Source organism: Podarcis melisellensis, assembly GCF_964234715.1.
Source record: "Podarcis melisellensis genome assembly, chromosome: 1".
Classification (NCBI taxonomy): domain Eukaryota; kingdom Metazoa; phylum Chordata; class Lepidosauria; order Squamata; family Lacertidae; genus Podarcis; species Podarcis melisellensis.
This window is the reverse complement of record NC_138528.1, coordinates 2,105,808-2,121,376: the sequence shown is the minus strand read 5'-3', so window position 1 is coordinate 2,121,376 and position 15,569 is coordinate 2,105,808. Positions and strand designations below refer to the sequence as shown.

At 49.4% G+C, this 15,569-nt stretch overlaps 1 protein-coding gene across 2 annotated transcripts in view; it reads left to right on the top strand.

Moving 5' to 3' along the window:
- MDGA2 (MAM domain containing glycosylphosphatidylinositol anchor 2) overlaps positions 1–15,569 on the top strand; it is a 392,859-nt gene that overhangs the window by 251,840 nt on the left and 125,450 nt on the right. For both annotated transcript variants that reach the window (XM_081910051.1, XM_081910050.1), the window contains exon 7: positions 14,371–14,700. In XM_081910051.1, coding sequence (XP_081766177.1) covers positions 14,371–14,700 — 330 coding nt within the window. The remainder of the gene's footprint in view (positions 1–14,370; positions 14,701–15,569) is intronic.

Below are 15,569 nucleotides of genomic sequence, written 5' to 3'. Positions count from 1 at the left end.
GCTGAAGGCTAGTGGGTGCCATCAAAAGCAACAAAACCCATAATGCAGTGTGAAATTCATTTAAAGTTTTGATGGTTTGTTTGTTAAATTTATGGGTTGCTTTTTCTTGCCCAACACACCTCAAAACAACACACAATCGAGCATCTCCTTCAACATTTCTTGCAGCATTGTGTAATACTGCAAGGCCCATGATGCAGTGTAAGGGTGAAGGGAGAATGCAAAAGAGAAAAGATGTTGAAACTGAGAATTGTTGCACTGCAGGCAGGAATAGCCAAGACCACTGGAGTAGATCTTTGTAATGTTTTCCATGGAAATGCATAAATTTGCACCGGAAAATCAATCTTTGTTGTTTAGTCGTTTAGTCGTCTCCGCCTCTTCGTGACCCCCTGGACCAGAGCACACCAGGCCCTCCTATGTGGTGTAGTGGGCCAGTGTGGTGTAGTGGTTAAGAGCGGTAGTCTCTAATCTGGGGAACCGGGTTCGCGTCTCCGCTCCTCCACATGCAGCTGCTGGGTGACCTTGGGCCAGTCACACTTCTGTGAAGTCTCTCAGCCCCACTCACCTCACAGAGTGTTTGTTGTGGGGGAGGAAGGGAAAGGAGAATGTTAGCCGCTTTGAGACTCCTTAAAGGGAGTGAAAGGCGGGATATCAAATCCAAACTCTTCTTCTTCTTCTTCCTATCTTCAACTGCCTCCCGCAGTTTGGTCAAACCCATGTTGGTAGCTTTGAGAAAACTGTCCAACCATTTTGTCCTCTGTCGTCCCCTTCTCCTTGTGCCCTCCATCTTTCCCAACATCAGGGTCTTTTCCAGGGGGTCTTCTCTTCTCATGAGGTGGCCAAAGTCTTGGAGCCTCAGCTTCAGGATCTGTCCTTCCAGTGAGCACTCAGGGCTGATTTCCTTCAGAATGGAGAGGTTTGATCTTCTTGCAGTCCATGGGACTCTCAAGAGTCTCCTCCAGCACCAGAATTCAAAAGCATCAATTCTTCAGCGATCAGCCTTCTTTATGGTCCAGCTCTCAGTCTAGGGGTGCAATTTCTCCTTGGGGGTCTCTCTCACATCCCTAACCGGAAATGTAAACTGAGAAGAAACGGACTCGACATGTTGGTGTGTTTTGTTGGAGTGGATTGGTATGTGTGTCTCTCTGTGTGTGTGTGTTTTAGCATTTCAGAACAGGCAAGGATAGAGGTTAGCATCCAAGATTCTCTCAGAGATAGCAAAGAATATAAACCCTGACTCCCCTTGGATACAGATTTCATGAGTCATGGCATAATAAACCAAACCTTCTGCATATTTATTCATAGCAACTCAAGCCTGGGAGCCTCATGAGACTGAACAAAATATAATTAAAATTCTATCTTGATTTAAAAAAAAAAATTAAAAAACAACAAAAACCGCACTCCTGCACTGCCTAATGAATTCCTCAAATGATCAGAAGCTGGGAGAAGGAAATGGAAATGTCAGGGAGTGCGAGTAAACTCAGCTGCATCCCCAAAGCCTCCAACGCCGGCGAGAGAAAATACTTGTGATGGCCTGCCTCTCTCTCTATTGCCTGAGCCAGCCCTGCTCCAGAAGCTCAGGGACCCCATCAGCGTTTGAAACAAGCAGATTGGCCACTCAGAACCGTGAGCCTCCTTATGAAATAAACAAATTTACAGCTCAAACGGTGAGCTTCCTTCCAAGCACATTTTGAAAACAGGGAAAGCGCAGGAAATAAGGAGAACGCGTACAAAATGGCTCTCATTCCCCCCTCCAGTTCCCGTTGCATTTTGCAAAGATGCACACAGATGATGTGGACCAAAGCAGCTATTTGATTTCTGCAACATGTCCCCGCATGTTGGACGCATCATGTGGCTGAGATGTGGTGAGCTTCGCTTCGGACGTGGCATTGAAACATCTCCGCAGCGAACCCAGAAAATTCCCTTTGAGGGTTCAAGTAAAGAACCCAGATTCCCAGTCAGCCAGGCTTCATTTAACAGTGCAGAAATAACAACAATATTCATGATAGTCAACCACTTTCTGTCATCTTCTGCTCATCTCTCGTCCAACCGCAGTCCTTGAAAACATTCAACCCAAGGCATTTTTTGTGAAGAGACCAGGGTTCAAATCTCTCACCCAGCAACAAAGCTAGCTTGGTGACCTTGGGGCAATCACAGGCTGACCTACCTCACAGGGTTGTTGGGGGAATTAAATGGGGAGGGGGAGAACCATCAATGCCACCTTGAGCCCCTTGGAGGAAAATGAATAGCTGGGCGCCCTGAGTCTGCCAGTATTAGCATGCCTTTGTTTTCTGTCCACTGTGAGTGTCGTCTTCTGCCAAAGGAAAGGTGTGCAGAGTTGTCCAGGCTGCAGTTGCGGGGCCATGGGGCATGGTGTTCAGGAGTTCAGCTTACACTCAAGTAGGACCCTGGCAGAGACACATTCCCGACTAGCATGTTCCCTCCCTCCTGGTCGATCATTCGGGAGCTTCAAAAGCTCTCTTCAGTCTAAACATCACAGCAACCGATGCCAACAGACACCGGCACACTTAGGGACCTGCAGAGTTTTCACAGTTGTGTAACAGACCTCAGAAACTCAGCATTTTGGCTAATCTACTTTATTTACATGTAAACACACACGGAGCACTGCAACATGGCTCCCTCTCTCTCTAGCATCAGACAGCAAAGAGAGAAAGAACAAAGGACAATAGTCCCACTTCACGGAACACAGGAACACAAACATGCTGTCTCCGTCACTTACTTCCCACACTGTGGAATGAAAACATACACCATCATGTGAAAGACAACAATCCCATGACTGCAATCATGGAGCAGGAATTCTAACAGTAACCTCCAAGACCCCAGAAGTGTCGCCGCAACGTGACGCCACGATGTCACGTTACACCATATGTGCCATTGGGCACCTATAACCTGGGGCCCAAGTCAGCGTCCCTGTACACAATAAAACAATTCATGAAAACGTGAATGTGTAAACATCCAAAGTTAAAATATGTAATAAAACAATTTCATGGGCACAGTACTGTATTTAAGAAAGGAGAGATGGGTTGAGAAGTCGAGAATGCCAGTGTATACTGACGTATCTTCAAAAACCGACAGAACGCCAATACAGATGGGACCATTTCTGTTTCAGCAAGAAGCGTCCCAGGGGGTGAGACACCCAGGGGGGTGGAGCGAGCCGCCCATGGTGGGCTGCTTCCTGGGTGGGGAGCCACGCTGCCTTGCCAGCAGCCTTCCTCCCTTCCCTCTTCCTTTTGACAGCTTGGGGGAGGCTCCTCCCGAGGAAACAGCCCAGGAGCAGGGGGCAATGGCACGCCACCTGCCTGTGACTCCCAAGCCTCCCTTGAACTGTCAAACGATGGCTTCAGGTAGGCTTGGGAGTCATGGGCGGGCGACATGCCAAATGTCACCCCCCTCAGTGATGACACCTGGGGCGACCTGCCCCCCCCCCATTCCACCACCCCGGCTGCTCCATCCTTAAAGGGAAGCAGGCCCTTGATTTGTGTCTCCTTTATGCCAAGCTCTCATTTGGACAGGGGAATGAAAAGGTTGGGAGGGAGGGCGTGGGAGCTGCACCACATCTGTGGAAATGCAGCCTAATGCTCCAAAGCCTCTGTGGCTCATTTGGAAGGAGCAAGTCATTCATGTAGCAGCCCCATGTTTGCACTTAGGCAGGGAACGCCAGCAGGCAGCCACAGCATTGGCAGAGTGGGCATTTTGGTGCCAGCTTTTTAATCTTCCGTGCTCAAGCAGTGGGGACCTTTCCTGTATTATTGCAATATTACTTTGTCCTGTTTTATATGCTCCAGGGTCCCAGGTTCTCTGTAGGAAAACTATTCTCCGTATTTTGGGTTTCAGAGAGATTTTTAAAGGGAGGGAGGCTTTTAAGATTTTGTTCCCGTGAGTTGCAATTATTTTTTCTTTCCTTCTTATTTCCCTGCAGACCCCTCAAAATACATTATGAAAACCTATATCCCTTACATACACCACAACAAATCACAGTACATTCGTATACCTCGGTTCTTGAACACCCTGGAACTTGTACGTTTCAACTCCCGAATGATGGAAAACCAGAAGTGACTGCTCCAGTTTCCAAACGTTCTTTGGGAAGCCAAACATACGATGGGGCTTCTGCGGCTTCTAATTGGCTGCAGGAGCTTTCTGCAGCCAATCAGAAGCCGCGCTTTGGAAGTCGAACGTTTCGGAAGTCGAACGGACTTCCGGAATAGATTCTGTTCAACTTCAGAGGTACAACTGTATATACATCTGTAAAACACATTCTTATTTAGTGATCTAGAAGTTCGTATAAACCATTGAAACGGGTGTTTGGTTTCCTGGAGAAATTTGTAAATTTAATGAAGCTGCATCCTTCTCCTGCAAAGGTTCCTCTGTGGTGAAACTCTTCTACATATTTTTGGTTTCGGAGAGTTTATTTTAAAGGGGGTGTGTGTGCCTTTTCAGGATCTGTCAGTGTGAGTTGCAGTTCTTCCTGTCTCAGCTCAAGTCTCCAAAACAGAAGTCTCAGAAGCTCAACGCAGATGTTAGCAGTGGCGTAGCGTGGGGGGTGCAGGGGGGGCGGCCGCACCGGGCGCAACATCTGGGGGTTAGGGTTAGGGGGCGCAAATCCACGGGTTAGGGGGTGCAAATTACTTGCCTTGCCCCGGGTGCTGACAACCCACGCTACGCCACTGGATGTTAGCACCTGTTCCAGGGCTGGGGAGAAATGCGAGCGAAGAGGGATTCAGGGGCAAGAATTTATTTGCCATTTCAGCATACTGCTTGAGTCAACTGGCGCTAAATCAAGCCATGTCCCACCAGGAGGGACAATCTTCTCCAGACAGCTAGACGCCTGTAATATGTGTTTGGGTCCATTCTCCTTCTGCTTGTTGATGTGGTGCTCAAACAGACCCATTCATGTTTCCCACTACAGACGGAAGGTTGCAGAGGATTCAATATCCTACCCCAATTTTTGGCACCCCACAACTGTAAAGGGGTCTCCTCAATGTGCAGATCTGGATTTAGACACTTGTTGTTGTTGTTGTTTAGTCATTTAGTCATGTCCGACTCTTCGTGACCCCCTGGACCAGAGCACGCCAGGCACTCCTGTCTTCCACTGCCTCCCGCAGTTTGGTCAAACTCATCTTAGCAGCTTCGAGAACACTGTCCCACCATCTCATCCTCTGTCATCCCCTTCTCCTTGTGCCCTCCATCTTTCCCAACATCAGGGTCTTCTCCAGGGAGTCTTTAGTCGTGCCCAACTCTCCTTGAGCCCATGGACCAGATCACGCCAGGCACTCTTGTCTTCCCCTCCCTCTTGCAGTTTGGTCAAACTCACGCTGGTAACTTCGAGAACACTGTCCAACCATCTCGTCCTCCATCGTCCCCTTCTCCTTGTGCCCTCCATCTTTCCCAACATCAGGGTCTTTTCCAGGGAGTCGTCTCTTCTCATGAGGTGGCCAAAGTCTTGGAGCCTCAGCTTCACGATCTGTCCTTCCAGTGAGCACTCAGGGCTGATTTCCTTCAGAATGGATCGGTTTGATCTTCTTGCAGTCCATGGGACTCTCAAGAGTCTCCTCCAGCACCATAATTCAAAAGCATCCATTCTTCAGCGATCAGCCTTCTTTATGGTCCAGCTCTCACTTACATACATACTGGGAAAACCATAGCTTGAACTATACGGACCTTTGTTGGCAAGGTGATGTCTTTACTTTTTAAGATGCTGTCTAGGTTTGTCACTGCTTTTCTCCCAAAAAGCAGGTGTCTTTTAATTTTGTGGCTGCTGTCACCGTCTGCAGTGATCATGGAGCCCAAGAAAGTAAAATCTTTCCCTGCCTCCATTTCTTCCCCTTCTATTTGCCAGGAGGTGATGGGCCCAGTGGCCATGAGCTTCGTTTTCCCCCATCAATGGCCCACTACTCCTAATCCTCTTTTAAAGGCATCTAGGTTAGCGGCCATCCAGTTTAACTATGTGCTGCATGTAGAAGTACAATTCTGTTACTTTGGATTCTACTGAAGAACCTTGGCTCTAGTAGGTTTATTGAGATGACCTTATTGCAGTCAGATCAACAATTCATGCTTTTCCTGGTAGGCACATGAAGGGACTGAGGCTCACAGAGTTTTTCCCCCGAAACAAAATAAAAAAATTCCATCCAGTAGCACCTTAGAAACCAACTAAGTTTGTTCTTGTTATGAGCTTTCGTGTGCATGCACACTTCTTCAGAAGTGGTACCTCTGGATGTGAACGGGATCCATTCTGGAGCCCCATTCACATCCTGAAGTGAACATAAGACACAACTGCACGTCTGCGTTTGTGCGGGTTGCGTTTCACCGCTTCCGTGCATGCGCGTGATGTCATTTTGAGTGTCTGCGCATGTGCAAGCCGCGAAACCCAGAAGTAACGCACTCCGTTACTTCCGGGTCACCACAGAGCGCAACCCAAAAATATTTAAGCTGAAGCGTATTCATCCCAAGATATGACTCTACACTGAAACAGAAGTCACCAGACCTTTATATATGGTGAGAGGGAGGGGTATTACTCCGAAGGGTGGTGGGAATGGGTGATTGGCTGATAGGTGTGGGAAACCTGTTGACGACTTTCTTGTAAAATTTGCTAGAGAGAATTCTGTGAGATTACTTCCTTTGTCTGCCTTGGCAGGAAGCTGCAACACTACATACTTCCTTTCTGAGCAGCCTCCTCTTTCTTCATCGTGATTCCAAGCTGACCACATATGCATGTCTGAGCTCTGCACCTCAGATGCCATTTTTGAACTTAAGTTTTGAGCTTTTGTAACTTAGATAATAGTTATAAGCTTGCTTTCATTTTGCTACTGCAATTGCTGCGTCAAGACCTAGATTATGTAAGTAAGTCCTACTTTTACTTCTTCACAAAACTGTGATTTTTGCTTTTAAGGGGGAGAAAAAGGGTTAATCCCAGGAAAATCCACTGTGCCTTAAAGCATCCTGCATAAATGTTTCTAGAAGTTTAAAACAACCTAGTCTTAGCTTCTGAGTTTAAGCTGCAAAGAACTGTACTCTGCTGATCTCACTCACATGAGCCAGGAAGGGTCATAACTATGAAATATATCTTCTGCTAGTGTATGGAAGTGAGAGCTGGACCATAAGGTTTAAGGTGCTGGTTTTAACCTTTAAAGCCCTATACGGCCTAGGACCCTAGTACCTACGGGACCGCCTCTCCTGGTATGTCCCACAGAGAAATTTACGGTCTGCAAATAAAAACATCCTAAAGATCCCAGGCCACAGAGAGGTTAGGCTGGCCTCAACTAGAGCCAGGGCTTTCTCGGCCATGGCTCCAATCTGGTGGAACGCTCTGTCACAAGAGACTAGGGCCCTGCAAGACAGAGCTGTTCCACCAGGCCTTTGGTCAGGGTGCAGCCTGACCCCCTCCTCTGGCAATCTGCGCAGAATTTTGCTTGATGGTTGCCATTAATTTGATTTTAATTTGATTTTAATTAATTTTGTAATGAATGTTTTTAGAATGTTGGACTATTTTGATTGTTGTTAGCCGCCCTGAGCCCAGCTTCGGCTGGGGAGGGCGGGATATAAATAAAATTTATTATTATTATTATTATTTATTATCATAAAGACGACAGAGGACGAGATGGTTGGACAGTGTTCTCAAAGCTACCAGCATGAGTTTGACCAATCTGCAGGAGGCAGTGGAAGACAGGTGTGCCTGGCGTGCTCTGATCCAGGGGGTCGTGAAGAGTCGGACAGGACTAAACGACTAAACAACAACAACAACAACAAAGTCACGATGGCTCTGTTCTGCCTCCACAGTTGGAAGCAGCAATGCTTCTGGATATCAGTGGCTGGAAGCCACAGGAGGGAAGAAGGGTCTTGTGCCCAAATGCTGCTTGCTGGTTCCCCACAGATGTTTGGTTGGCCACTGTGAGAACAGGATTCTGAAGGAGATGGAGCATTGCCCCCATCCAGCAGGCTCTTCCTACATTCTTTAGGGGGTTCCAAGTGGATTAAAGTTTTCACTGTTGCCATGCTGAGCATCCCTCTCCCCATGAAACTTTAAAAGCCCATGGATAAAAACACAGAAGGGCAACGGCCACTCAGTTTAATCGCCTTGTGCATTTTACAGCCGGGAACCCAGTCCGGGACTCTTTGCCAGCAGCCGAGGCATTTCCTGGGTCGATTTTATAGGCAGCTCCACATTAAGATGTAGATAGCCTATTGATCACGGTTGTTGCAGCCGGATGCAGTAATGATTATTCCTAAATAATAGGTTAAAAGCTTTCCGTGCCACGAGGGCGCCTCTGAAGAGTTGGGGGGAAGAGGGTGCAATCAAGCTGTGAAGGATGGCTGTTAACAGCAGTGGATCTCCCAGGCCTGGAGAATATTGGAAGCTGTCTTCTGCTAAGTCAGATCATTGAATCGTAGAGTTGGAAGAGACCCCTGGAATCATCTAGTCCAACCCCCTGCAGTGCAGGAACAGGCAGCTGTCCCTTATGGGGATCGAACCTCCAACCTTGGAGTTATCAGCACCACGCTCTAACCAACTGAGCTATCCACGCCCAAGTATCACCTTGGGCGGAGATTTCCCTGAACCGCAGTGTAACGTCCGGTAGGGGAAGAGTCTAGCCAGAAGAGCTTTGACTCCTCGGCCCAGCTGGTGCTTGTTGCAGGGGAACCTGTGCAGACTGGGGCTCTTCAGAATCAGGCCCCAGACTTGGTTCAGATGATGCCTGAGGTGCAGACTGAGACTCCTCTGGTTCCAAATCCGAGCCCGAGTCCCAGGCCATCACATAATGGAACACCATGACAGAAACCAGAGCACATGGAAATGACATTTACCTTCCCGCCGCAGCGGTCCTATTTATCTACTTGCACTTAAGGGTGCTTTCGAACTGCTAGGTTGGCAGGAGCAGGGACTGAGCAATGGGAGCTCACCCCGTTGCAGGGATTCAAACCACTGACCTTCCGATCGGCAAGCCTAGGCTCTGTGGTTTAAAGGACCCCTGGACGGTTATGTCCAGTCAAAGGTGACTGTGGGGTTGTGGCGCTCATCTTGCTTTCAGGCCGAGGGAGCCGTCATTTGTCCACAGCCAGATTTCCATGTCAATGTGACAGGGTGAGCAAACAAGCACCAGCTGGGCACCAGCTGGGCCGAGTCAGGGGCCTGAGCCTGCCCTGGCTCCAGATGTGGGGATGACCTCGTTGCCTTCAGCTGGGCCATCACTTCCAGCTGCTCCACTACCGGTTGGGTCAGGGGAGGCTGAGGCGGCCCCTGGGTCTAGTAACCCACCGACGTCTCTGAAGCTGCAGAGACTGAGGTCTGAGAGAAGGAGAGACCTGAGGAGGAGTGCTCACTGGGGATCAGGACCAGCCATTACCCTGACAATGATAAAAGGCTGCTGGACCCCGCCCCAGGTTGCGGGAGCAATGTTGCTGTTCACCAGAACCTGCCTGAGACCCTGCTGTTCCTGACCTAGCCTGGTTTCCTGCCTCGGCCCTGTCGGACTGACTCCTCGCGGAACCCTTGGATTCAGGACCGGACCTGGACCGCATCACTCAGATTACCCCCAGGCCCAGCACACATTGCACCAGAAGCAGTTTAATCATGTTGGCCTCATGACCTGGAATGCTGTCTGTGGACAAACCCCAGCTCCCTTGGCCTGAAAGCAAGATGAGCGCCACAACCCCACAGTCACCTTTGACTGGACTTAACCGTCCAGGGGTCCTTTACCTTTTTTTAGCTAAAGGCGAGAAGCGATTGGGGGTAGCGCCAGCCCGCAATGGTGCCCACCTGAGAGGTGCCAGAACTGTGCTCAGGTGCACTTCAGCTGCTGAGTGCCTCACTCCTGCAGAGAATCCACCTATGGCCCCCACCCCACCCCCTGGAATCCTGCCAGACAAACAGTACCTAATTAACTTGATCCCAGGCGGATGGAGACATCTGTAGCGCTACACTTGCAAAAGATCAAGTTCTCTTGCCGTTCTCCGCCTCTCCCCTCTCCTCTCCTCCCCCCCCCTTTTTAAGAAAGAGGCATTTATAAAAATTAGAGGTACCAACCTGTGTAAATCCTTCAGCAGTATTTGCATTTAAATTGAAAATGTGAATGCATCTGGTCTCATAAGTGCCAAGTAATTACTTGATATTAAAAAGTTTTGAGATGCCCTGGTAGGATAATGCCTTGCTGCTTAATTGCACCGGCACTTTTTGGAAGTTGGGGATTTGTTAAATGCTAAGGAGCGGAGGAGGAGCCCCACCAGGAGCAGAGGGAGGCGCTGCTGGCGTCTGGAAGGAGAGGAGCGCGGGGAGATGCTGTTTGCGGAGCCGGACTGTGGCTCCTTCAAGTTTAGTATTGCCCACACGGACTGGCAGCTACAACTCTCTGGGGACTCAGACAGGGGTCTCTATTGCAGTTAGGACTGTTCCACAGTTGGAAGCAAGATTTCCGGAGCCTCCCTGTGTCCCAACGGCCCCTCTGCCTCCCTTCCCTTTTCCAATGGCAGTCCCCTGACAGTCTCGCTCGTTCCACAGATTCTCTTAATTTGCTTTGCCAGTCTGATTTAGATGGGGTAGCATCTGGGGGAGCTGTAGTTTGTTAAGGGCACTGCAAGTTGTTATGAGACCCTCCTATTCCCCTCCCAAAACCGCCAATCCCTTTTCCCAGGGAGCTCCTGCAATTGTAGCTTTGGCAGGGGGAAAATGAGAGTCTCCTAACAGCCATCAGCACCCTCAAGAAACTATAGTTCCCAGGATTCTTGGGGGAAAGCCATGTGTGTTTCAAAGCGGCACTGTAGTCCTTTAAATGCACGGTGTGAATGTGGCTTTGGTTGTGAAGTGGGGGCGAGAAAGAGAAAAAAGACTCAGCAAAATTTCCTGGGGTGGGGGGGAGAAGAAACAGTCTTCTGAGAACTGTTGGCTCAGCTCTAGCCCAATTTGCTTCGTCTCGCAGGCCGGCTCCTTACTACGGTCGACGCCACGGGCTTTGCATGGTCAAACCCGTAAACACCCTCTGCAGAGGCCGATGTGAGCAGCCCTGGGTCCCTGGTGTGCGCTTCAGAGGCGGCTGACTTTGCCATAAGTATTCCAGCAAAGCCTGTTGACAGAAGGGAGCTGAAAGGCTCCCTTTGATGCCATTCATGCCCGGCTAAATGTGCATTTGCAAGATAGGGATGTTTGGGCAGATTAGAGGAATGCTTGGGGTGGAGGAAGGCCAGCACAGCTACACCTCGAGAGGACGTGGAGAAGTTGTCACCAAGGCAGTTGCAACTTAATTTGTGCATTAGAAATGCAGTTGGTTGAGGCAGGGGATAGGAGGGGCCGTGTTTGGCCACAGGGAGGGCTTAGGACATGTTTTGGAATTGCTTAAGAAGATGATCTGGAGCAGGTGAGTCTTGCAGGTGGGGCGTTTCCTGAGTGTGGAGCAGTAAGCTGCTAAAATGGCCTCCCTTTTTTGTAAAAGTGTCAAATCCTTTAAGGCAAACGCCCGTCCAAAGCAGCTTAAAATGATCAGGGAGGAAAGATGAAAGGAACAATTAAAGTAAAGCAGAAAGCTACAACTCAGCAGCGCTCCATATAGAATCAGAGAATTGTGGAGTTGGAAGTAAAAAAGGGAAAGGTAAAGGACCCCTGACAGTTAGGTCCAGTCGCGGACGACTCTGGGGTTGTGCGCTCATCTCGCTCTATAGGCCGAGGGAGCCGGCATTTGTCCGCAGACAGTTTTTCCAGGTCATGTGGCCAGCATGACTAAGCCGCTTCTGGGGAAACCAGAGCAGCGCACGGAAACATTGTTTACCTTCCTGCCAGAGTGGTACCTATTTATCTACTTGCACTTTGACATGCTTTTGAACTGCTAGGTGGGCAGGAGCAGGGACCGAGCAAAGGGAGCTCACCCCGTCACGGGGATTCGAACCACCGACCTTCTGATCGGCAAGCCCAAGGGGCTCAGTGGTTTAGACTACAGCACCACCCATGTCCCTTCTCACCTTTACGTACTTCTGAGAAGAGCAAAGCAGAAGCTGGCCAGAATGTGCAAGTCTACTCTCTTTTTTAGACCTATGATTCCAGCTAGCTTCCTAGCTGCTGTTGGACAAGCTACAGGACAAATCCGTTTGCATTTCCTTTCCTTCAGCCCCTCTCCTGTGTAGCAGCTGTGGGCTTTGAGCTTTCCAGCCCACTACTCTACTGTTGCACATGTATGCATTGGCGCAAGGGCCCATCCTGGCTGTCCTAGCCACCTGCTAAGAGAACAAGGAGTCAGGAGCACATTTATTTGACTGGCACCAGAACCAGGGCCGATCCCCGAACCAGCTAGAGAGACAGCTTGCGCACATCCCATGTGGAGTTGGAAGGGACCCCAAAAGTCATTTCTGCAATGCAGGGATCTCAGCTAAGGCATCCATGACAGATGACCATCTAACCTCTGCTAAAAAAACCTCCAGAGAAGGAGAGTCCACAACCTCTTGAGGGAAACGGTTCCACTGTCAAACAGCTCTTAATCCTTTAGAACCGGTGTTATATTGTCCCGGCAGCTGCTCCCAGTCACCAGCCTGTCAGCCACATTCTGGATCAGTTGTAGTTTCTGGAATAAGATGTTTGAAGATGGCTCTCATATCGTAGAATCACAAAAACAGAGTTGGAAGGAACCCCAAGGGACCCCAAGAATCATCTAGTCTACCCCCCTGCAATATCTCCTCTCAGTCTTCTCTTCTCCAGGCTAGACCAGCCAACTCCCTCAAGCATTCCTCAGGAGGCTTGGTTTCCAAAGCCTTGGTCCAAAGAGTCAAAGCAATTAAGTGTGGATGAGAGATTTCTGTATTTGCCATGCATACGGGCAGGGGGGAGGGAGCTGTCCTGATGTGAACTATGGATGCCCTCGTAAGACCTTTCCCAGCATGCATTGCTGCACATCCGGCCACGAAATTGCCAAATGACGTAAGAACCGTGTCGCGACACAGAGGGAGGATGAGCCTGTCTAGAGCCTTCTGCCTTTCGTTGCGATAATGTCCCCCTTGGTCAGTCCACCATTGCATCAGTCCAGGGCAACAGACTGTCAGCGGTGTCCTAATTTCACCCACACCTCGTCCTCCTGGGAAGTAAGGGGGTGTGGAATCAGCTGCCAGAGAAATAAGGGGGCATGGAAGTTCTCCTAGGCTGCCGAGTCCGTGCTGCTGCTGCTGAAATTTGCATTTTGCTATTTGTCTTGCACAGTTTGCATTCAGCCTGAATGTTTGCTTGCTAAAACGTTCGGCCCGTGTCTTTGTCTTCGTGGCACTTTTCCAGCACGAAGCAAAACAGAGACACTTATATGAGCAGGAATCGTATGGGTGGCACTTAAAAAGTGGCTTATCTTTTAAGGTGGCTTGTGGAGCATCGAACTTCAGCACGCCCAGAGGCTTAGTGAGAGCAGCAGGCCAGGCAGAGAGGCACAGTGGTTGCTTCTCCTTGGCCTCGTGGCTACAGCCTAACACAGCAAAGCACATTCAGTCCAAAGGAAAATGTAGAATTTTTTTGGGGGGATTAGCTGTTACTTACAGAACTGCTGGCCCAACAGAGATGCTCTCCCTTTTTGACGGTCTGCCATGGTGTTGTGTCTCGCTTAAGGGTTTGGTTGCAACAGTGAAAACGCAATATTAAAATCAGTTTAAAGAAACTTGCAATCGCAGAAATAATGTAGGTGCTGAAAATATACATCCCAGGTTGTCAAAAGCCATTCGTCATTTGCCAGAAGCTGCGCAATGAAGGTGTCAGACACACTTCTGTGGGGAAGGGGTTTCCCAGCTCAGGGGCCACTACAGAGAAGGCCCTGTGCTGCCACCCCTTGAGCCTCAGTCGGTGGAGGAACAACCAAAACGGCCCCCTCTGCCTATCTCAGCACCCAAGAGAGTCTGTAAGGAAGGAGGTGGTTTTTTAGGTATTTGACTTATATCTGTGTTGTTTTAATGAGAAACAACCTTATTCCAGCATTTCAAACCATTGTATGAACCCGACACACACTTATCCTCTGCAATCTGTACATCTTTGAATTTTGCAAAATGCTTCTCCAACCAAATAATGTGTATTAAAGGGTGCATAAGAATGTGTGTATTCATGGGGGAAAGCATCAATGAATGCATTATATGGAAGGAAGCAGCTTGCAGAAATATGCACATTAGTCAAAAGTGCATACAAAAAACGTGTGCGTTAAGAGAAATTTGCACTAAATTGCCATCAAAGTTTCACGCAGCTTTTGAAACATTATACTTGTGTTGCGAGTTGCTGAAAAAATGTGGACAACCCAATTGGAAAAGCTGTGAGAAGTAGAAATTGGCGGGTTCCTGCATCCCTGGTCTCACCTGTGCAGTGAATCAAAAGGGGTCCTTGCCCCCCAACTCACCTTGCGCTTCTCTTCTTTTTAGCCTTGAAGAAAGGGCGGTTCTGGATCACGCCTGACCCGTATCACAAAGACGACAACATCCAGATCGGCCGGGAGGTCAAGATCTCCTGCCAGGTGGAGGCGGTCCCTTCTGAGGAGCTCACCTTCAGCTGGTTCAAAAACGGCCGACCGCTGCGCAGCTCAGAGAGGATGGTCATCACCCAGACGGACCCCGACGTCTCCCCGGGCACCACCAACTTGGATATCATTGACCTGAAGTTCACGGACTTTGGGACATACACCTGTGTTGCATCCCTGAAGGGTGGGGGGATTTCGGACATCAGCATCGATGTCAACATTTCCAGCAGCACAGGTGAGGGCATTTCCATCACTGTTGGAGTCTTATTTGGCAGCCAGAATGGGAGGCAAGAGGTAATGTGTCAGGTGGCTGTTGCGGTTGCTCAAGAGTAACCAGGCAGGACTCCGACCTGTCATTTACAGGCTTTATTTTGCCGCAAACTATTTACAGTGAAGAGCCCCAAAGCTCATGTCTGGCTCAATCGCTAGCAGAATCCGGGAGTGGGCTCTTTTTGGACCTCCCCCAACATAAGAGTTTTGTTACCCCCAAACGTCTCCTCCCCTCTCTGTGCCTCAAACTACTGCGAGTCATTTTGGACTCACAGCTGTCCATGGAGGTGCTGGTTAATTCTGTGTCCAGGGCATCTGTCTACCAGCTCCATCTGGTACCCAGGCTGAGACCCTACCTGCCCGCGGACTCTCTTGCCAGAGTGGTGCATGCTCTGGTTATCTCTTGCTTGGACCCGGAAACTACAACTAATCCAGAATGTGGCAGCCAGACTGGTGACTGGGAGCAGCTGCCGAGATCATATAACGCCGGTCTTGAAAGACCTACATTGGCTCCCAGTACGTTTCCAAGCACAATTCAAAGTGTTGGTGTTGACCTTTAAAGCCCTAAACGGCCTCGGCCCAGTATACCTGAAGGAGCGTCTCCACCCCCATCATTCTGCCCGGACGCTGAGGTCCAGTGCTGAGGGCCTTCTGGCGGTTCCCTCATTGCGAGAAGCAAAGCTACAGGGAACCAGACAGGGCCTTCTCGGTGGTGGAGCCCACCCTGTGGAACACCCTCCCTTCAGATGTGAAGGAAATAAGCAGCTATCCTATCTTTAAAAGACATCTGAAGGCAGTTTTTAATATTTAATGCTGTACTGTTTTTAACACTTG